This window comes from Gavialis gangeticus, unplaced genomic scaffold, assembly GCF_001723915.1.
Source record: "Gavialis gangeticus isolate Ggan-Ray unplaced genomic scaffold, GavGan_comp1, whole genome shotgun sequence".
In the NCBI taxonomy this organism is placed as follows: domain Eukaryota; kingdom Metazoa; phylum Chordata; order Crocodylia; family Gavialidae; genus Gavialis; species Gavialis gangeticus.
Window position 1 is genome coordinate 8,034,528 of NW_017729015.1, and position 21,570 is coordinate 8,056,097.

At 48.3% G+C, this 21,570-nt stretch overlaps 1 protein-coding gene across 2 annotated transcripts in view; it reads right to left on the minus strand.

The window, feature by feature from the left end:
- PTPRU (protein tyrosine phosphatase, receptor type U) overlaps positions 1–21,570 on the minus strand; it is a 246,083-nt gene that overhangs the window by 154,172 nt on the left and 70,341 nt on the right. For both annotated transcript variants that reach the window (XM_019512143.1, XM_019512142.1), the window contains exon 7: positions 10,144–10,452. In XM_019512143.1, coding sequence (XP_019367688.1) covers positions 10,144–10,452 — 309 coding nt within the window. The remainder of the gene's footprint in view (positions 1–10,143; positions 10,453–21,570) is intronic.

The window sequence follows — 21,570 nt, forward strand, 5'->3', positions numbered from 1 at the left end:
GTATTATTATTTTTGCTTCTAATTATTCACCTCATGATCATGACTAGAGGCTATAATAGTCCCATGGAGGTATATACTGGGCAGGTACATAGTAAGAGAAGCCCCCTTTATCTAAGAGTTTGCAGTCCAAAAAGACAGAAGGAAACAAAAAGGTCCCACAGCAGACAAGAGTGGAATCCAAATCTCCTGAGTCCCGGTGCGCTGCTCTGCCTCCATGTTCTTCATGTATTTTTTTTTCTTTTTGTTTGTTAAAGAAAAGCTGCTAGGTGTGCAACCTCCGCCAAACTGGGCGAATACCTTCTCATGCATCATCCCCAGCAAGGGCAATTCTACAGGCTAAACTAGGCTCTCAAGCACACCTGTGCCACTCCGCCAAAAAACTGGGCCAAATTCATCCCACTAAAACCAGTGCAGTTAAAGGAGGAAGGAATTTGGTCCCCTGCCTGCGCTGCTGACCCTGGACTTCACCACTCAGATGATGATGCCTGGGCCAGACCAGAATCCAGCTCACCCTCCCAGAGCTTTGGCAGGCTCTGAGCGGCTCCCAAGAGGAAAAGGCACTGAAGACTGTGGATTTAACCCGCTGTCACTAATCAAAAAGGGGATTTGATTTAGGTACATGGCTGCCATTACAGAATCCTCTGCCCTGAGCTATGTGCTGATACACCCTCCTACCCTGTGCATGTGAGAATTTGATGCTTTGAAAAAGATTCATGGTAACCAGGTCAGTGAGTGGGTGCAGACAGCCAATATATCCAACAGGAAACACTGGGGATAGGGGAATGTCTTAAGTCCTGCCTCTCTTCAGGATTTAGGCACTGGACTCAGGGTTATAAGGAGGCATCTACACCTAGGCATACGTTTTGAGCAGCACCATGTTGGACCAAGGCAACCAAAATGGACTTAAGCACCTAACTCCTTTCATGGATTTAGTCCTATAGGCTCCTTGTACATGTCACAGTGGTTTACTTTGGCTTAACTCTCCCTAAATTGAAGCGGTGAGTTTTTAAAAACCCCATTTCAATTTAAACCGATGTAAACCCCTGTGAGAGCAAGCTGCCAGAGGGCTGAGCAGTCCCTGAGCTGCGGGGAGGACCTCCACAGCAGCAGCAGCACCCCCAGTGACACCTGCTTGCAGGCACCCAGCCCAGGCAGTCCCCGGGGGGCACCGCAGCCACGGACGGAAGCACCAGGCCCCCCACAGCTGCAGTGCTGTATCAGTGTCCCCGTGCTGAAAAATGGTGGTGGGGCACTTTGAACTAAAGCTCATTGAGAGTACAAGAGCACTTTTTTACACAAGCACTGTCTAGAGTAGAGCTGTACTTTAAAATCACCTTCTGCTATTATTTTAAACTGGAAAAAAATAGCAGTTCTTCTAAAATGGTGAAGTTGTAATGAATGTACCAGGTGAGTTTTAGTTACAAAGAAAACAAAAGAGCTTTATGCACAATCATTAGCCAATTTAGATAAACTGAATAGATCTGTAAGCGAGACAAACCCACATGTACAATTTACAATATATCCATACTCAGGGAGAATTATTGATCCCTTGAGAGGCAGAATGCGTATATTGTATCAAGTTGAATTCAAGAGGGAAGAAAAAAGCCTAGTTAATCAATGTATAGTGAAAAACAGCTGGAGTGATTACAGTATAGCAAGAAAACAGCTGGAGCTACTGTATTACCGTACAATAAGAAAACAGCTGGAGTAATCATAGCACACTAAAACACAGCTGGAGCAATTACAGTTAAAAAATAAACCACTGGGAGTGTCAAGTTGGGTGCATCAACATCAGGCAGGTTCGCACGAGCGCTTAGAGAAAGGCTCTCGAGGACTGAGGTGAGTGAAAAAAAAGTTGGTCCTCACTCTTATGTTAAGCTAGAAAAATAGAGCTCAAAAGCTCTGGGTTCAAATCATTGCTCTGCCATTGAAGCTGTGACTGCATGCAAATTAAGCCCACTATTATCAGCCACACAGTCAAATCCCCAGTGATTATCAGCTTTTCCAGGTGAATTGCTAACTCTTGATGCTGAGAACTGTCTTAGAGATTAATTACCTTGTAACCTCTTGCTGTAAGCTCTTACCATTCAGCTGCAATGTTCAGCACTGTTCAGCAATCAGGTCATTGCTTTGTGATTATGCTGAACTTACTCTATTCTTACTTAGTCAACTCAGTGGTACTTGACAGGTGAACTTCAGAAGGCCCAGGATCAGAAGGGCACACGATGCCGGGACGCGCCTTCTTCTAACTTCATCTGTGCTGCACTTCACCTGGGGCCTTTCCCTACGCTAGTAACTCTTGAGTGTCTTGTTCACTGGGCCCATGTTCCTGTAAGTCCTTTGACAGGGCTAAACAGGGCCCACCAGGCTGCTGTGCTCCAGAGCAAGTCTGTGTAGTACCCACTGCTTAACAGGAGAAACACTCATGCCCATCCATGCACGTATAGCGCGAGAACAGGCATGTCGGAGACGTAGGAATGCCTGACACCTGCATGATCCTTACCTTGGTAATGTGGCACTTAGCTATGGCCTCCACTTTCAGTCCTTTCTCCTTCTACCCCTTCCCAACAGCTGGCATCTAGCTAGCATTGAGCAACTGCAGAAGTAACCAGGACTGTGCAGCAAGTGCTCTCAGGAATGTCACGTGGGCTGCCCGACTGTCCCCTGCCCTACAAGGTTTTTTATGTCCTGCTCTCCTAGGTACAATGCTTTGCATCTGCACAGTACAGAAGGGGGGTCTCATACAACAGAAACCATCATTCATGCAGTGAATGCCGGCAGCATGCTGCCAGTAAAGATAGCGAAGTAGCCCTTTCAGACATCTGAGTTATTACAGTGTGTGTGGGAGATGATAATTGGGTAGCGAGAAGGGAGTTGGTATATTATAAGCATAATGAGTCATTAGTAGAAGTTACCTTCCGCAGACTCTCCTGGGACAGTACATCTCCTGTGGCTGGCACCTGAAATACTGTACCAGTTCCACTTCATTACAACACAGTTGTCTTGTATTTCATGTCACATTATCTAGATCTTCAGAGCTCAAAATTAACTTTGTAGAGCCAAGCTGTCCTGCTAATCCCTGCCCAGCGCAGCATGCAAGAGAAGGAAAATGTATGCTGGATGTCAGCAGAGGCTTCCTGATCTATTAAGCTGGGTCACAGGGAAGTGGCAGAAACCCAGCCATGTGGGGCATTTAAAAGCGGACCAGGTAAAGCACTGGAGAATACAGTGCAGGAACCTAGGGAGAAGCCCTGGCCATATTGAAGTCATTGGTAAAACAGGATTACATTCCTCCTTTCTTCCAGTAGTCAGAGGTTTGGGAATGTTCAGCATCAGGGTTATCCAACTTCTGAGTGGTCACGGACCACAACGTGTACAAGAATGGTGGCATACAGTGAAAGCTGGAAGAGGGAGGGAGAGCCTGGAGACCACGGCAGCCTGGAGAAGAGGATGGTGGCAATAGTAGGAGCAGGCAAGATGACAGTCAGTGGGAGAGGTGCCCAGATCCATGGGGGTAAGCAAAGGGAGCAGAGGAAAGGCATGGGAGCCTGCACAATGCCAGTTAGACAGCCCTGATCTACATCACGGAGACTCAATGTAGCCCTCAACCATACTGCTAAATAGGATGGAGGTCCCAGCTAGATCCTGGCTGTATGGGGGCCAGGAAGCAGAGATTCTACCATGGGACAGCTTGACTGCTACTGGTTACAACCATCTGCTGCGAGTGGGAAGTTTGTCTAATGTTTGCTATAACCCAGCACACTCCAGAAAAGCCCTGATGCAGGAATGAGGACTTCTCGGGAGGCCAAGAATAATTATGTCAAACACATAAGACAAGGCTATCCGGGGGTACAGATAAGTCCAGAACTCCAGTACAGCCTGTTGTTTTGAGCCAGAGGCTTTGCAAAGAGGGTTTGGTTGTCCGTCAGGTTGCAACATGCTTTGTGGACAACCACTACCCAAGCCATAGCTCTGTGCTGCCCCGAGGGAGCAGGAGGGGAAAAGGCTGTTTTGTCATAAGCTTTGAGCGGCAGAGTGGGCATGTTTCACGTCCCCGTGTGTTGCAAATAACACTGCTAAAAAAAAACTGAGCTACAGGAGAGTAGGAGCAGTCTTAGCACGGTTCACTCAGTCAGGTCTCTGGTGATCCAGATCAGCAAAACCTGAGGAACTTGTTATAAGTGCTCTGAGGAAGGGGTGGGAAGACGGGAAGAACAGATACCACCTCCACGCATGCCTCCCACTGGGTGATTAATGGCACCTTTTTGTCAGAAGTGACCCGCTTTCTTGGAAGTGTGGTTGTGACGGATGCTGGATAAACAGCATGGTGAACCTCAGGGTCGTGTCTGGCTTGGGACAGGGCCAGGAATGACAGGAGAGAAACTGCACAGATGCTTTGAGGAAAAACTGATAACAAACAGCCCAGGCCTGCTGCTCTCTCATCAACATGCACGTGTCATCCAGAGAAGAGTGGGGAGCTCATTCAGATGGTGCAAAACTGCACGTACGTGCACTTATTCCAGGCAGAAATAATCGGGAGACTAAACAAAGCCAATATCAGAGGCAGGTTGACCTCTGGCTCTTTATCGCTGTTAATAACTACTTCACAGAGGCATTGCAAGGCTTAATTAACCACTGCTTAAGATCCTCAGATGAAAGACACTACCTAAGTGCGAGGTATTAATTATTTTAATTATTATTGTTGTTATAAGGCTTTGATTCCATAACAACAGATGAACAAAGAACAGGAACATCTTTTGCTGAGGAAAATTCTAGTTGACAAAGGTAAATGCTACAAAAATAGAAATCCCACTGGAGAACTTAAAACTGCTGCCTGGCACATGAGTTAAGGGAGGGTGGGAATCTAGGGAAGGATGGGGGTCTCAGCCCTGCCAGTCTATGAGAGCCATAGAGAAACTAGTTATGTTCCTACACAAGTAAGGACAGAAGCTAATCCTAAATCAGGTTAAGTGCTAGATAAAGCCCTCTGCTCTGATCTCTGAAGCTCCTGTGCTCTGCATGCAGCCACCTTACCTGGAAGTAAGCCAAGCCAAAAGAACTAGGATTCTAGTGGGGGCATGGGGCAGCCTCCCTTTATCTAAAAGATAAATACATTGAAGCATGGCAGGAGGGTGAAGGGGTAATTACCCAAAGACAGTGAAGTTGATAAGGGCCAAGGGGACTCCAGGGGCACCGTGGCCATCGCTGAACTTGAACCCAGTTACAAGTTCACCATGGTCTTCGCTGAACTTGAACCCAGTTTTGAATCTATCCAAAAGCTATGGATGGTACTAGGAGACTTCAATTTTCCAGACATCTGCTGGAAGAACAATGCAGCCAAACATAAATGTCAGGCCAGTTCCAAAATTGTGTGAAGAAAACCTTCCCTTCCAGAAAGTGGAGAAACCAACTAGGGGATCATCTATCTTGGATCTTATCCTGGCCAACAGGGAAGACCTGGTGGAGGATATGAAGATGATGGGTAACATGGGAGGAGGGAATCACAGTGTGATAAAATTCTAGTTCCTGAGGCAAGGATAGCATGAGATCAGCAACGTGTGGATGCCAGATTTGGAGAAGGTGGATTTCATCCAATTTAAGGACTAATAAGCATGGTGACATGGGAGGAGAGATTTAAGGATAAAGGAGGGCTGGGAGCTTCTGAGGGGCACAGTATTGGAAACCCAACAAGAAACTGTCCTGACAGTTGGAAGCACAAGAAAAATGGCTGCACAAGGAGCTTCTAAAATGTCTCAAATGCAAAAGGAAAGCATACAGGTACTGGAAGAATGGGCAGGTCACCAAGGAAGCATACCAGCAAACAGCAAGAATCTGCAGGGACAAAAATCAGGAAGGCAAAGATAAAGAACAAGCTGCACCTGGCAAAGGAGGTTAAGGACAAAAAGAAGAGGTTCTATAAATATACTGGCCAGAAAAGGACCAAGGAAGCTGTGGTCTGTTAACAAGTCAGGGGGAACTCCTAACTGAAGATATAAAGACGACAGAGCTACTCAATAGCTACTTTGCCTCAGTCTACAAAGGAGATGGTAAGAGAGCTTTTGTTAGGTCTGAATGATTTCCAAGTCAGCAGGGCCAGATGAGCTTCATCCCAGGATCCTGAAGGAACTGGCAGAGGAGATATTGGAGCCCTTGGCAATGATCTCCATAAACTCGTAGGAGATGGGCCAGGTACCAGGGGACTGGAAAGGGGTAGTGCCCCTCTTTAAAAGGCAAGAAGCAGGACCCAGGGAACTACAGACCAGTTAACCTCACCTCAATACCTGGGAAGTTACTGGAGCATATCCTAAGGAAGGCGATTTGCAAGCATTTGGAGAAGGAAAAGCTGATTGCATGCAGCCAGACTGGATTTATGAAAAACAAATCATGTCAAACAAAACAGATCTCCTTCTCTGACAAAGTAACTACTTAGGTCATGGTCTGGATATATCTGGCTTTCAGCAATGCTTTTTGGATAGGGATGTGAAAGGTGAAATGGTTAACTGTTTAACTGTAAGCCCAATGAGAAACTGGTTAATTTACCAGTTATTGTTTAGTTTGAGGTTAAGGTGCAGTCTGGCTGGGAAGATGGGGGAAGGGAAGCCAGAACATGCTCCAGCAGGAACCAAAAGGTGACAGGGCAGGAGAGACAAATATAGGGAGCAGGGGAGAGGGAAAGCAAAGATCGAAGAAGACTAGTATTAGTTCCCCAGTACTGAAGGGAACTAGTTTATAAAGTTAAGGAGGAAAATAGGAGGCATCCTAATGACTCATCAATTAAGCAATTAGCTACTTGTTCACAGGTGCTCCCTCCCTCCCAGCAAGGGGCTTCACTTGGGCTCCCTTGTATGGCTGTGCTTGCCACCACCTCCTTCTCCGCCCCCCACACCAAGGGGCCCCAGGAACCCTTCCAGCAGCTGCTGTGTTATGGGTTAACCACTGAGCCAATATAGAAGAGGTTAAACAAATAATTTTTCAACAATATTTACATTCCTACTTTTGACAAGGTCCCACGCGACCTTCTCAAACAAATTGGAAGAATGTGTGCTGGACACAAACTACTACAAGGTAGACAGATAATTGGCTCGATAGCCACAAGCAAAAGGTAATTATTACCAGGTCCACGTCAGAATGGCAGAAGGTCTGAGTGAAGTCCCACAGGGGCCTGTCCTCAGCCCAGTGCTGTTCAATGCGTTGATTAATGATTTAGATGCAGGCATGGAAAGCTTCTTGAACAAGATTGTGGATGACAAAACTAGGAAAGAGTGTGAACATGTTGGAGGATGCAAGCACAGTTCAGAAAGATCTCAACAGATTGGAAAGCTGGGCTGAAGCTAACAGGACGAAATTCAATGCAGACAAATGCAATATGTTACACCTCATAATCAAAAACACAAATATAAAATTAGCAACATCCGCCTGGATGGCAACACTATGGAAAAGGACTTGGGCGTCTTGGTAGACCACAAACTCAGTATGAGTTTGCAGTGTGATGCAGCCACTCAAAAGGCAGATGTGGTTTTGGACTACATCAACAGAAGCATTAGGTGCAAGACATGGGAGGTGATGGTGACTGGTTAGGCCTCATCCGGAGTACTGTGTGCAGTTCTGGGCTTCACATTTTAAAAGGATGTGGAGAAGCTAGAGAGGCTCCAGAGGAAGGCAACAAAGATGATCAAAGGCTTGGATGGTAAGTCCTACAGAGGAGAGCCTGAAGGAGCTAGGCAAGTTCAGCTCGCAAAAAAGACACCTAAGAGGGGACATGATAGCAGTCTTCAAATACTTGAAGTTGAAGGGCTTCCATAAAGAAGATGAAAACACCTTCTTTTTTTTGCTACAAAGTGGAAGACAGCAGTGTCAACTTAGGGTTTTTTGGAGCTAATCAACAGCTCAGCTGGTAATGTCTCTCCATTCCTCCATTTTTAAGAAGAGTTTGAACTATTAAAAAGGTGCTTTCTGATGGGGTGATAAATGCTGATAACAGAGCTGATAAATGTTCTGTTATCAAGGTGGGGGGGGGGGAACTCCTTCCTAATCCTCTGGGGGCCTGCCCATGCCCTCCTCAGCTCAGTCCTGAGAAAGGGAATGGAGGGCTGCTCTAGTGCCCCCCGGCTTCTAGCCTGGGCCACTGTAGGCATGTGCCTGCATTTCCTCGGTCCAGAGGGAATGTCTGCACACTTGCAAACTGGTTCAGCCTACCCAGGTTAGAGTAACCTGCAAAGATTGGATCAATTCAGGCTCAGGTTTCTGAATATCTATCCCTAGCCAAAGAGGCTGGACAGACACTGGCCGGGGATGATCTAGGTATAGTTTTGCCTATTTTCTACCATGGGCATTTACCATGCTTCTGGGCTTTCCTGGTTGTTCCCTTCCCCCAACCCCACCATTTTTCTGCTATGTGTCAGTGTGTTTTTTAAGTCTCCCCAGAGGCACTGAGTGTTGGCTACAGCTAAGGCTGGGGACTTAAACTGTGGCATGCTGATTCTCCTGATAGAAGCAAAGCTGTAGGTTCCTGGCTAGAGGGTCTTGCCCCTCCACTCAGGGTCAGACTGATCACTATATTTGGGGTCAGGAAGGAATTTTACCCCATGGTCAGATTGGTATGGACTGTAGGGGGTTTTTGCCTTCCTCTGTAGCCAGGGCATGGCCCTCCATTTGAGATCTCTTGCGAGCATATATTGACAACATTTTATAGAAGCAGGACATTGGCCGCCATGGTTCCCCTGCTCTACCTGTGGCAGCTTAGGGCGGTGGGTCTACGTTGTGTCAAGGTTGATGGTATTCTTATGTAGAGTTTAGATTATGGTTGTACGGGATGGTTTTGATAGGGTTGATTCTGCCCCAGGCAGGGGATTGGACTAGATAACCTCCGGAGATCCCTTCCAGTCCTACTTCTCTATAACTCTGTGACTAAGTCTCAAATCTGAACCATTAAGCAGTCAAATGCTATCTGGAATGGAGCAATCCAATATAGCAGCTGGTTCAAACAGGAACAGAAAAGGGAGAAGTGATGAATGGGGACAGCATAGAAGGGAAGAAGGGAAGAAAAGGGGTCTTGCTCAATCCAGGGGTTATGTGTGTGCATAAGAGTTCCCTCATCACGGAGCCATAGCTACAGCCTGGAATGCCATGGGACATGGCTGCCCTACACTGGCACATCCCATGCCCCCTCATCAGGATGAATTCTCCTCAAGGAGAGGGTGTAGGGAAAGAAATACACATTGTATATTTAACCAAAAGCCAGTTCAAGCAGAAATGCATAGCCATCCCTTAGCCCCACAGCCTGCAGAGGGACTGACTGGGCACACCTGTGGCTTTCTACGGGGATTTCAGAACTCCTCTTGCAATCTCTGATACTTTTCCTGACAAACAATAAGAGGCTGATCTCCATATATGTCCTGCCATCACTCTATCAATCCTTGACATTTCTACAGCCCCAGCTGCCATCACCTTCACCCTCCCCTCATACACTTTACTCAGCATGAAACTCACTGGTCTCCCTGACTGCTCCCTGTTCTTCAACTCTGGATGCAGTCATGGAGCTTTCTCCAAGACTCCACTACCATGGGCCAGCTGCCCACTCCCAGAAGTGCCTTCTGCAGCACTTCCAGAGCCGCTTCATTCGCAGCACTTGCTGTGGGTGGAATTCACATTACCTCCATTGTGTGAATTCGCAGTCTTCTTGGAGAAGAGAGCGCCATCCCGACATGCTGGGTTCAGGCAACAGGGCTGCACTACCCTCCCCCAGCTTCCCAGCTGCTACTCCAGTCTAAAGGTTCAAATAATAACCCCAAGCTCTCGTAAGTGCTTTTCCTCAGCAGATCTCAAAGCCAAAGAAGTTGGTATCCTTATTCCTATTTTACCAGAGGGAAAATTTGAGGTTCATGGGGTACAGTGGCTTCAATAGTGACTCCACCCCCACATTACCACTTGTGCTGTGTGTGGCAGGGTCAATGGATCCACAGACATGCTGACCCAGTGTCCCTTCCCTGGACTGCCCCAGCCTGACCCAGAACAGAGGAACAATGCAGACGCTCCTTTATAGCTGCTCTGGTAGCTCCCTTGCACTGCCCCAGGGGCAGAGGGGACAGCTCTCCTGCCAAAGCACCCTGGAGTCCATTTGCCAAGCAGGCATGAGGCACTTACCATCCTCATCTGTCTGGAATATCATCTCCTTCCCTTCCTTGCGTCCCTCAGGGTTGGACAGGATAAGCTTCACGTGAATGTTCTTGTAAGGCAGCAGGTTCTTAACGGTGTAGCGGTTGACACTGCGCTCCATCTTCATGCATTCCCGGAAGGTCTGGTTGTGGCTGCTGCCCACAAAGTAGCGGTAACACAGTGAGACTGTATAGGTGTGGCAGCGGGTCAGGTTGTAGCCCAGTGGCTCCCACTGCAGCGTCAGCTGCCTGGATTGGATCTCTGAGAAGGCGAGCCCTTTGGGTGCCCGCATGGGCTCTGTAATGGACAGCATGAAAGAAAAAACAGGAAACCATAAAATCAGGAGGAGAGCAAAATAAAGCAAGTGAAATGAGTTTAGTGAGTCTCAATTTTGTACCTACTGAAAATCAGTCCACTACTACTCATGAGAGCCTAAGTCTAGAAAAGCTCAACCTTTCTGCTGTGTGGGGAAAGATGAATGAACCGTGAATCTCTGGCATGGGGCTAGATCTGTGCGTTGGATCTGGCCACGTGTGCCAGATGGGGCTTGCAGACCAATCCCATGCACTGGGTCTGGAGCTGCAGACTGATCTGGCAGGTGGAACCATGTCATTGGGGCTGGGGGGCTCCCATGGGTCCAGAAATTTGGCAGTAGGGGAACAGCGGCAGCATTAATTGCCACAGGCCCGATAGCACCATTGGTCTAAAAACAGGGGAGTTCTCAGGACCACCAGTGTTAAGCCTAAAGGGGCCTTAGCCATCTAGGCAAAGGCCCCTTTACATTACTTTGGTCAATGTAAAGGAAACTTAGGCCTTTCGGTATATTTGATTCAGACACTTACAATAGATTAGATTGAGCAATGACACTGACACGGGGGCGGAGGGAAAAGAAAGAAAAAAGGAGAAAAAAAAGGAAGGAGAAGGAAAAAAAAAATGTAGTGTTCTGGGATGGCAGGACAGATTCACGTGCACTACCAAATGGCCTTGCTCTCAGCTGCACTCCCTTGCTTATTTGATGATGCCGCCTATGTTCCTCAAAATCAAGGATCACCAATATTTAGAAGCTGGACAGCAGAAAAGTTTTCATCACCCTTAATAATGGCTGTGTGCGAATGTCCTGTTTGCAGTGTGCATCCATCCCCTACCACAGACCCTTTCCTGCTGCAGCCACAAATCAACTAAAATTGCAGCAAAATTCTATACCCAGTGACTCCAGACTATTTGCCCCAGAAATGGCCAGTAGTGAGGGGAGATTGCATTTCCTGTCATATGAACAAGATCACAGGCCTATGGATGGTGGTTCTAGATAGGTCCCTAGGCAAAAACTTGGCCCAGCTGAAGTTACACAAAGTGAAGCTAGCCATTTTACTTACACGCAGCCAATTCCAAGATTATTTGAGGTGAAAGCTCTTTGGAGCAGAGACCATTCTTTTGTTGTGTGTACAGCACCTGGCACAATGGGGTAATAATCCATGACAGGGGATGCTAAGCGTTAATACAATAACAAACCACCACGTGTGACTATATTTTCATGCACACCACACACTCCCCAAATAAGATGCACCCCTTGTTTTTGGAAGGCAGAACACAGAATTTCCACTCCCCCTGGTCCCCAGAGTCATGGCCAACTGTGTGACAAAGGGCAAGTCCTCCTGGAAGCACAGTGTCCAGGAGTGTGGTATCCCAGAAGACAGTCTGGATGGGGCAGCAGGAACTGCCTAGTGTAGCAGAAGAGCAACACAGCTAAGCCCGAGACTCTTGCAAGGGCAGTAACAAAACTATTACTTCTTCACTGTAAATAGTTCTTTATATAAGTCCCTGTAAGTAATAAAGTATACTCTTTCTACACCACAAACTTCATCGAGATACTACAGACTTCACATAGCAACTCATGTCCGTTGAGCCAACTCCATTGCTCCTTCAAGCACAAACTACAGTGCTCAACCAACAGCGATGGCTGCGAGATGGTTAACACAGGACTCCACTGTTCTGTTTCCTGGGCCAGAGATAAACTTCAACCCCCATGGTAGTCACTATAACACGGTGTCTGTACATGTCTATTCCAGTATAGAAAAATCAGATTCCCCATTTTAGAAACTCAGCCCAATTTTGGAGAGTTAATTTTTGTGGGGAAAGATGAATGCCGTATGCAAATATTTATGGTATTTGTGTAGCCTTGGATAATTGCTTCATTTCTGAGTTCCATCTCATCTGAAATTTGGGGATAAAAACCCAAAAGTGCTGCGAGTCTTTGCCTCTTCTTGTTTACAAAGCACTATGAGATCCTCTGCTGGAGGGAACCAGAGAAAGCTGCTAAGCATTAATTTTCATGGCTGCCTTAACACCACCAGCACCAAGATCTCACCAGCCAAGCCAGGTTCCGTACCACATGTCAACATTTATATCAACGCAAGGGAAGGGGGCAAGCAAAAGCTTCCAGGGCAGGAGATTTATGCCTTACTGTTGTACAAAGTACAAATAAAAGGACAGTCAAACCTATAACACTCCTTGCAGGGTCCTGCTCCAGGGAGCCATGTGTCATCACAGAATCCCAGTTTTTCAAAGTAGAGTTAAGGCCAGAGTTTAACTGTGCATCCAAACAAGAGCCAGGACCCTTCTTCAAATCACTCCTCAATCACTGCTTTCCCCAGGTTAAGTTGCATCGGGGACCTCGAGGATCTTCATCATTTTCTTCGCGTCAGTGCCCTGCATAATCGTACTCCAGAGAAAGTGAACTAGTGGGGTACTCTTCCTTTCTCATCTATGAAGATCTTCCACCAAATGCCAGCTGCTTCCTTTTAAGAGGTCCCTGCGTTTCATGCAGTGAGTGGGCAGGACTGGGAAGCAGGATTGATTAATGATGCACAGCACATAGGAAGGGCTTTCCATGTGGGCTCAAACCAATAAATGTAACAGGCCTGCGTGACAGGAGCCCTCACCTTTTCATCAAGCAAGTGTCAGGCTCTTGAAAGGACATAGACTGAGCAGAGTCGTTGGGGAGTGGTTTAATTAGTTATCATAATTGGCATCAATAGAAGATGCCTGATTCAATGAGGAGCCAAGCTCCTTTGCCAATATCAAATACACAGTTCATTTGTCTCCACAGCAAAGAATTCCCCTGGATTCTTAAAAAATGATGCTAAGGTGGCAGGGATTACACTAGTGAGATAGGGACAGGAGTAACTTACCCCTAATGGCACAGGGACACAGTGGGAAGAGGAGCCTTTGACTGCAGGGAGGAAACGGTTCTTCCACAAAGGTGCAAGTAAGTGTGAGATGGGGTATCACAGGCAGAGGAATCAACCCGGAAAGCAAAGAAATTACCACCCTACTTCACAGACCCGTCAAGGCCCACTGAAGTCCATGGGAGTTCTTTCAACAGCTGAGTTGAGTTTTGGATCTGGTCACATTTGGTTCTCATTAGATGCACCTGGGTTATTATTGTGACGCCTCAAATCCTGCATGTAGGAATTGCCTTGGATCTGCCAGGACTGTCATCTGTGCTGTCAGCTACTCCCAGGATGGAAGTCTATGTTCTGGGGCCCAGTTTTCACAATGACTCAGCATGCTGTGCTGCTGCATAAGGGAACATCTGCCAAAGCATCAGGGCCCCGCTTCCTGACTCAGTTATGCCAAAACACAGCCTGGCCGTCCCAGCACTGCAGTCAAGAGCGGGCTCAGCTTGCCAGACAAACGGACACCCAGGGCTGCACATGTAGATTTCAAGCCACCCTTTTTGCTCTGAATTTACATCCCCAAAAGAACATGGCTGTATAGGGACACCGCCATCTGCATGCCCCCGTGTACCGAGCATGTACCGGATATATCTACATAAACAGAGTTCACAGTCCTGTTTTCTTAACATCCCACCTGCTCTGCAAGGGATATCTGACCCTATGGGGCAAATGCCATTGCAACAATGACTTCCAGTAAGACAGGTAGGGAGAATTAAAAAGGCACCATGTCCTGGTTTTGGGGGAAAGATTCCCCGCCCTGCTCCCAGCAGTCGCAGAGGCAGCATGATGAGCAGAGGCAACTGGATTAGCTGAGCCATTCTAGGGAATAAAAAGCTCCAGTGTATGCCTTGCCCCAGTAGGGGATGGGCAGATGCTGTCATATTTAAAGGACACACTTGTGAGCTGCAACTGAGCTGAGTGATAAGATACAGCATGTTTCTCCAGGGTTAAAGCAAGTCCAGCTGGCTGCATTTTTATCAGGCACAAGGTCAACTGGCAGATGCCTTGGAGCATGCCTCCTAGGCAGTCACTGCCCTGAGATGTGCAGCCGGGAGGGCCCTCTGGCTGCACTGACAGAGAAAAGGGACTGGAGTCCTTACATTTCCCAGGATGCAGACAGGATGTGCAGCCTTGTCTAGTGCTGCAATAGGCCAGTTGCAACACACAGGAGAGAATCCCAGGGCTGCTGGTAGACTGATTCCAAAGGGACTGCACCACAGAGCAATCTGGCCCGGTCAGCGGTGTGAAAATGGCTGCGGAATATAAAACCAAGTGCTGAATCTCTGCTAGGGAAAGAGTATTGCCCCTGCTGCCCTGGACTGGTGTCCGGATCCGCTTCCCTCCCACAGTTATGAGAACAAAGGCCCAGCTCCAGACTTGCGTAAGTCTGTAGGCATTGGATCTATCAAGTTAGCCAACCCAGACTCTGCTTGGCTCACCTGGCAGGAGCCTCCCTGAGCTCATCTCAGCTTAAAGATGCTCTTTGTAGATCAATATCTCCTCAAGGAACTAAGGCAGAGCCCTCGTAAACTCATTTAAGTGGTGAGTGAGCCCAGACAAGGATCGTCAGGACTGGCAGAGGAGACGCATAGTATCCCTGCCACACCACCTGCATCAAATGCACAGCATTGTCTGGATCAGACGAGAGCTCTGCCAACTCTCAGGCAGGCATGTGGGGGCTTTCCAGGGTGCAGAGCAGGTAAGTAGTGCTGATGGAGACCAGCCCACGTGGCTTCCTCAGGGCCTCATTAATGCCACCCCAATCCATTCCCTCTAGGCTGAAAGCCGAGCGGCAGTGAAGTGCCAGTGGGGTGGCAGCTTCTTTCCTGATCAAAGCCCACATGTTCCAGCCAGCCCAGAGTGCCAGCCTGCCTCGTGGGAACAGCTGAGCTGGAAAAGTTTTGTCTCCCTGTGTTGTAGTGAGCCCTGAGGAAGAGATAATGCAAGCAAACAAGGAAAGACCTGCTTGGATGGCACATTGGAGACAGATGTGCAGGCTAGTTTGGAATCACTGCCCGGGGAGGAAAGTGGAGAAGAGGTGAGTCAACTCCCTGCCTTGTCATTAATAGGCCTGATTATTATGGAGGGGCTTTATCACCACCATCACTCTCAAAGGCTGTGACTCACTTGCTGTTCTCGGACTGGAGCCTACAAACACCAACAGTTGCTGAGAGTGGTCTCAATGCAGCAAACAAGACTGTACAATAAAAAGATCTCATCAGACATCTAAGAGTGACAACCACCATCTTGCTTGCCGGGAAGGACTGAACTGGGGACTTCAAGAGCAGGAGTTGCTATGACTCAAGACAAAAAGAAGCAACCCCCACAGCAGAGAAGTGTTTGAGGTTCATGTATTTCATAAGCCAGGCACACAGGGGGATGAGTAAGAGAAGATATAAGCACTGGGCCTAACACTAAATGCTTGCAAGATTTACAGAAAGACACAACCTCCCACAACATTCAGGCAACATTAAGGTGGCAGAGTTGAGCACTCAAAAGGCAAGTTATGGGAATGCATGCCTCAACCAATGCCCTTAACTCTTCCCCATGCCACATGTACATTAAAACACTCCCTTTAATTACATATTCAAGTGCTACTTATTCATTGCAGCTAATTGTGGCTATAGATTCGTAGATGTTTGGATCGGAAGGGACCTCAGTAGGTCACTGAGTCCAACCCCCTGCCCTGGGCAGGAAAGAGCGCTGGGGTCAGACAACCCAAACTAGGTGCTTGTCCAGCCTCCTCTTGAAGACCCCCAAGGTAGGGGAAAGCGCCACCTCCCTTGGAAGCCCATTCCAAATTCTGGCAACCCTTACCGTAAAGGAGTTATTTCTAATGTCCAACCTAAATCTGCGCTCTCTCAATTTGTGGCCATTGTCCCTAGTTACTCCAGGGGGTAAATAGAGCATCCCTTATTCCCTCCTGCCCTCCCCTGATAAATTTATAGGCAGCCACAAGATCACCTCTCAGCCTTGTCTTGCAAAGGTTGAAGACATCTAGGTCCCTCAGTCTCTCCTCGTAGGACCTTGCCTGCAGGCCTCTGACCTTACAAATGGCCTCCTCTGGATCCTCTCCAGGTTCTCTGCATCCCTCTTGAAGGGCAGCACCCAAAACTGGACGCAGTACTCCAACTATGGCCTGACCAGTGCCGCACAGAGGGGAAGCATCACCTCCCTGGACCTGTTAGTCATGCACCTGCTAATTCATGATAAAGTGCAGTTAGCCTTGTTGATCACTTCATCACATTGATGATTCATTTTCATCTTGAAGTCAACTATGACTCTAAGATCCCTTTCCACTGCTGTACTGCTGAGAAGGTCATCCCCCAGCCTGCAAGGGTGTTGGTGGTTCTTTTTGCCCAGGCACAGCACTTTGCACTTGTCTTTGTCGAACTGCATCCTATTTTGTTCTGCCCATTTTTCCAACCTGTCCAGATTCGCCTGGATCCATTCCCTACCCTCTGGTATGTCAACTTTGCCCCATAATTTGGTATCATGCCAAATTATAGTTCATGCTTCAGATGCTACATTGCAATTCCTCCTCCTGCTCCAGGTGAGATGTGGCAGCCACAGCAATTAGGACCAGGAGTTTGTGAGGAATTGGTGGCTGTGCAGCACCAGGCGAACAAAACCAAACACAAATACAGTAAGAAGGTCGGGGCTCAAGCTAAGTGACCTATTAAGTGGTTTCTCTCAGGAAAAAAAACCATCAGGATTTTACTCAGAGCGTTCAACTCTCCCTTGAAAAGTAATTTCAAGAAACTGGAGGCTTGAGAGTTGAGTCTCATCAATACAAGAGCCACTTCATGCTGCAGAAGCCTTGCAAGGGGACGCCCATGGAAATGTAGGCAGCAGGTTTCACATTCCATCACTCAAGCAGGAGAAGGAAGGAAAAGGTCCACAAGGCCTTAGCTACAGAGCTGGTCCTGATGCACCCCCATAGTACATTGCCGGCTTCACAATCAGGACAAGGATGCAGTCTCCCATAGATTCTCCCCACCAGCATGTAGGAATGACTATATCAGAAGTATTGCAAGCAGAGGGGCTGTGCTAGCCCGTGATTAGCCCTGCAAGCTCCTAAATGAAAACCGCTCTCGCGGCTGGCTCACCTTCTGCTGCTGATATGCATTGAATCCAACATCTTCCCTAAACCACAAGTGACAACTCTGCCTCAAGGGAACGACACAGCTTTGCTCCCCATAGGTGCCGGCTCTTGATGTTAATGACCCTAATTAATAAGACAGGTTCCCAAACTCTGCTGTTCTCCCTGTGTGTGCCATGGTCTTCCCTGCTTGTCAAAGCTGTGACACACACAGGTCACCTTTTATGACTTGACTGATTTAAAAGGTCAGTCCCCAGAGCTCTGCACAGGCAGTAGAAAAATCATAACCACTCCCAACTCAACCCGGAGCAGGGCTGCTGGTAAAACTAGCTGGAGCCCTTCTTGGGACGCAGATGTCTGAGTCAACATGCTCTCCCACTGCCATGAAACAGAACAAGTCATTGCCCTGCATCAATGCACAAAGCCCCAGTGGGTTCGAGGGAATCAATTAATTTACAAAGGGATGTTCGCATACTAGGGAAGTGCAGAAGATCATTGCTCAATTGCCATCCACCTCCAGATCAGATCTTTCCACCATCCTTGTGGGATGTGCATGAAATTTGCATAAAGTGACCCTTTCTCCCACTGAATAAATATCATTTTCCAGTCACAGCACTCTGGGGGAGTCACCGGATGGCAGCAGCCCAGCAAGCCCTGACTAGCCCTGTCTAGCTGGAGGTATGGGTATCTGGAAGGAATGCATGCTGCCAGTGCAGTTCGTTGTAGGAGCCGAACATATCAGCAGTCAACGCTGCTCTCTCCCTTTATTTCTCTCTGGCCGAGTCACCCTAGGTGCAGAGCTGCTACCTACAAATGACACCCTCTGGTGCAAAAATCCCCAAATAGGATGCCAGAACACCACACCAATGACACTCAAGCCACAGGTGACAAACTGGAACCTTGAATCCACCAGGGTCCCTCCTACTGGAGAGCACAGAGCCACACAAGTTCTTCATAGGAAGTAGAGGCAGTGAGCAAAGACAACCATGTGCATGTCAGTATGTCCAGGACTGAATTGACCTTCACAGGCCCTTCCTGGAAATCTGCCATGCATACCCAGGCTCACACACATCATTGGTCTTACTGCTTGAGTTTAACTTTCCTAATAAGCAGCGCTTGTCAAATTCCCTTTGGAAGCAATGCAGGGATGTGGAAGGGGTGGGGAACAGCCAGGGCAGTAGTCCTAGGAGCAGCTGCAATGTCAGTCCCTCTGTAAGCTCAGAAGAGGCACCTTCCCTTCCCACAATCTGCCCACTGTACAGCAATTCTGCAGGGATACAGCTTGAGCCCTGATGAGATCTTTGAATCCCAAGTACCAAACACCTCCAAACTGTGCAACACCCAGAAAGGTCAGAAGTCCATTCTGACCTAAGGTGGCCTATGAAGCTAGCATGGCTAATACACACCACTTTCCACAGCCAGCAGCATACAAGGAAACAATGCAGTAAGCACCACTTCCTACCCAAATGACCTTGTGCCCTTTTCCAGCTGGAGGCAGCTTTCATTCAAACATGCATGGATGGATCCGTGTTGAGATACCTCTGCTAACTGGGTTAGGCATTTCTTAAGCTCCATGAAACACGCATGGAAGGGAAACCGAATGCCAAAGAAAAGGGGAACAGCAGCTGAGCCAATATAATGTGCAACAGACACATGCTGGAAATCAAAGTGGGGCTGAGACTTTGACTTCAAAGGAGGCACAAGCAAGAAGAGTGTCCTATGACCCCTACTTAACACTGGGTACAACAGCTGGGTATGAGCTGCAAATGATATGCTGTTCTTGGCCCTACCTGGAGTCCTCATCAGGAGAAGAGCAGCACTGATAGAAAGCCAGGCTTTAAGCTTCAATCTCCTTTTTATTCCAGTGTATTTAAATGATCAGTGGGAAACAGACAGCCTGGCACCCCCGGGCCAATGTAAGCAGATTCTAAGAGTGGTTCAGCAAGAGATCAGCTAACAAGGATGTCTGCAGGCATTAATATCGCTGAATATATCCATACAATTAGTGCCAGCACAGAGCCGCCTGCGCTTACAGTTGCTAATACAGCTGTATTACACATGGGCGCGCCTGTACAAGCAGTGTCAATCACAGCCGATGGCATGTGGCAGCGCTGGGAATTTCCCGTCGCTCCAGGGCTGCCTCAGGTAAAGGATGGGCAAGTGTGCTCCAGACACATGCCTGGCTCAGCAGCAGGCACTTACAGAAATGACTCCCAGGCACGTAGGTCTCAGAGGACCCTCCTCCCTATTGCAGGCTGGGCTCGTGGCTTCCAATGCCACAGGGGGTAGCTAAAGTTGCGTACCCAAAGCACTTTGCTGACAGGTGCAGAGGAATCAACACCGATCATTGCCAAGCAGCCACCTCTGAGGAGGAGGCAGCACATGTTCTACTCATTCATAGCATGGGACTGCTCCCCAGTCTGGATCCAAGGGAAGGGCTATTCCACATCACACAGGAGTAGAGAGGGAGTTTAGGCTTCAACCACATGATATGGCCTGCAGGACAAGAGGGCTGGTGCTTTTAAACAGTCCCATGGGGTCTACAGTTTTCACATGTCCTTAGTGAAAGAATTTCTTTACTGTCCAACCTCCCAAGGTCTGGAATAGCCTGCCATCAGAGGTGGTTCAAGCACCTACATTGAACACCTTCAAGAGAAATTTGGCTGCTTATCTTGCTGGGATCCTATGACCCCAGCTGACTTCCTGCCCCTCGGGCAGGGGGCTGGACTAGATGATCTTCCGAGGTCCCTTCCAGCTCTAACGTCTATGAATCTATGAATCTAGTTTCACACTGCATCCATTCAGGTTTGTTTCAGAACCAAGCACCCTTAACACCTGATGGGGGAAACTACGGGCAGTTCCAAGGGCTGAGCCCCTGCAAATGAGTCTGTACAAGCTCAAGGTACAGATACATCCAGAGCCTTCAGCTCTTGGAGAGAAATGCTACCTAGAGAATGGCCAATACTGCTTCTTGCAGTCCCAGGGGTTCCCTGAATGCCCATCCTCCAAAGTGCTGTCCCAGCCCCAGCCTGGTGATCTTATGGGAGCAGAGCCCTGTGCACAGATGGCAGCCAAGCCTACACACATCTCATCCCAGAGGCAGTCAGCTAAGAATTGAGGAGGTATAGTAGGGAGCTTGCTGGATTTACAAGGTGTGTCTAATGTTACTGATTGCTGTGTAGCACATAATGAAGGCTAAGGAGGTATTTCAGCGCTAAACATGCACTGTCGGTGCAGTGATGAGCTTGTTCTCTTGCATTAACTGATGGAGGCTGGCTTTGACACTTAAGGAAAGCAGCAGCTCTGCAGATTTGTGCTGCACTTTCCTCCTCTGGAAGCTGGCACAACCTGGGCTGCAAGGGCGGTCGGTCAGCTGGGATGGAACTGGAAGAAGGGTGTTGCTGGAGAAGGAGGGGCATGTAGGTCATGTTGGCAGCATACAAATTAATCCATTACCACCCGGCTTCCACCTGAGTCAGCTGTTTAATATGGGTGAGAGGCACTCCAAGCTGGAGTGGAGAGAGTCCTACCCCACACCAAGGCTTGAAGTCAGCTGTGTCACAGGGGGTCAGGAAACAAAAGCAACTGTGCTGGGTGCATGGGACATCAGTCCCTGGGTAAACAGGCATTAGACATGAGAGTGCACACTAATAAGGGCAGAAGACCCCTGCTTTGTGACACAAGCATAATGCTGCCCCTCTTACACGGTGCCTCGTTCAGTAGTTCTCAAAGTCAATCAGTATCATAAGTTCCATTTTACAGGTGGGAAAACTGAGGCAGGGAGGGGGGTGACTCCTCCCAGGTTATCTGGCAAAGCCAAGAATAGATGTCAGGTCTCCTGCCCCCTGCTGTCACTGTACAGTCTAAAGTCTAGAGCAGGCACAGGCAATTATTTCAGCTTGAAGGCCACTTAAGGACTTCCGGCGGGTTGTGGAGGGCTGCAAGGGTAACCCTGCCCCTTGACAGGTGACCTGCCCCCTAATCGCCATCTTGGAACTGAAAGTCCCACCCCTAACCCCTGGTCTTTGCCACCAGAAGTCCGTCTATTTGCCCCGGGGGGGGGGGGGGGGGGGGGGG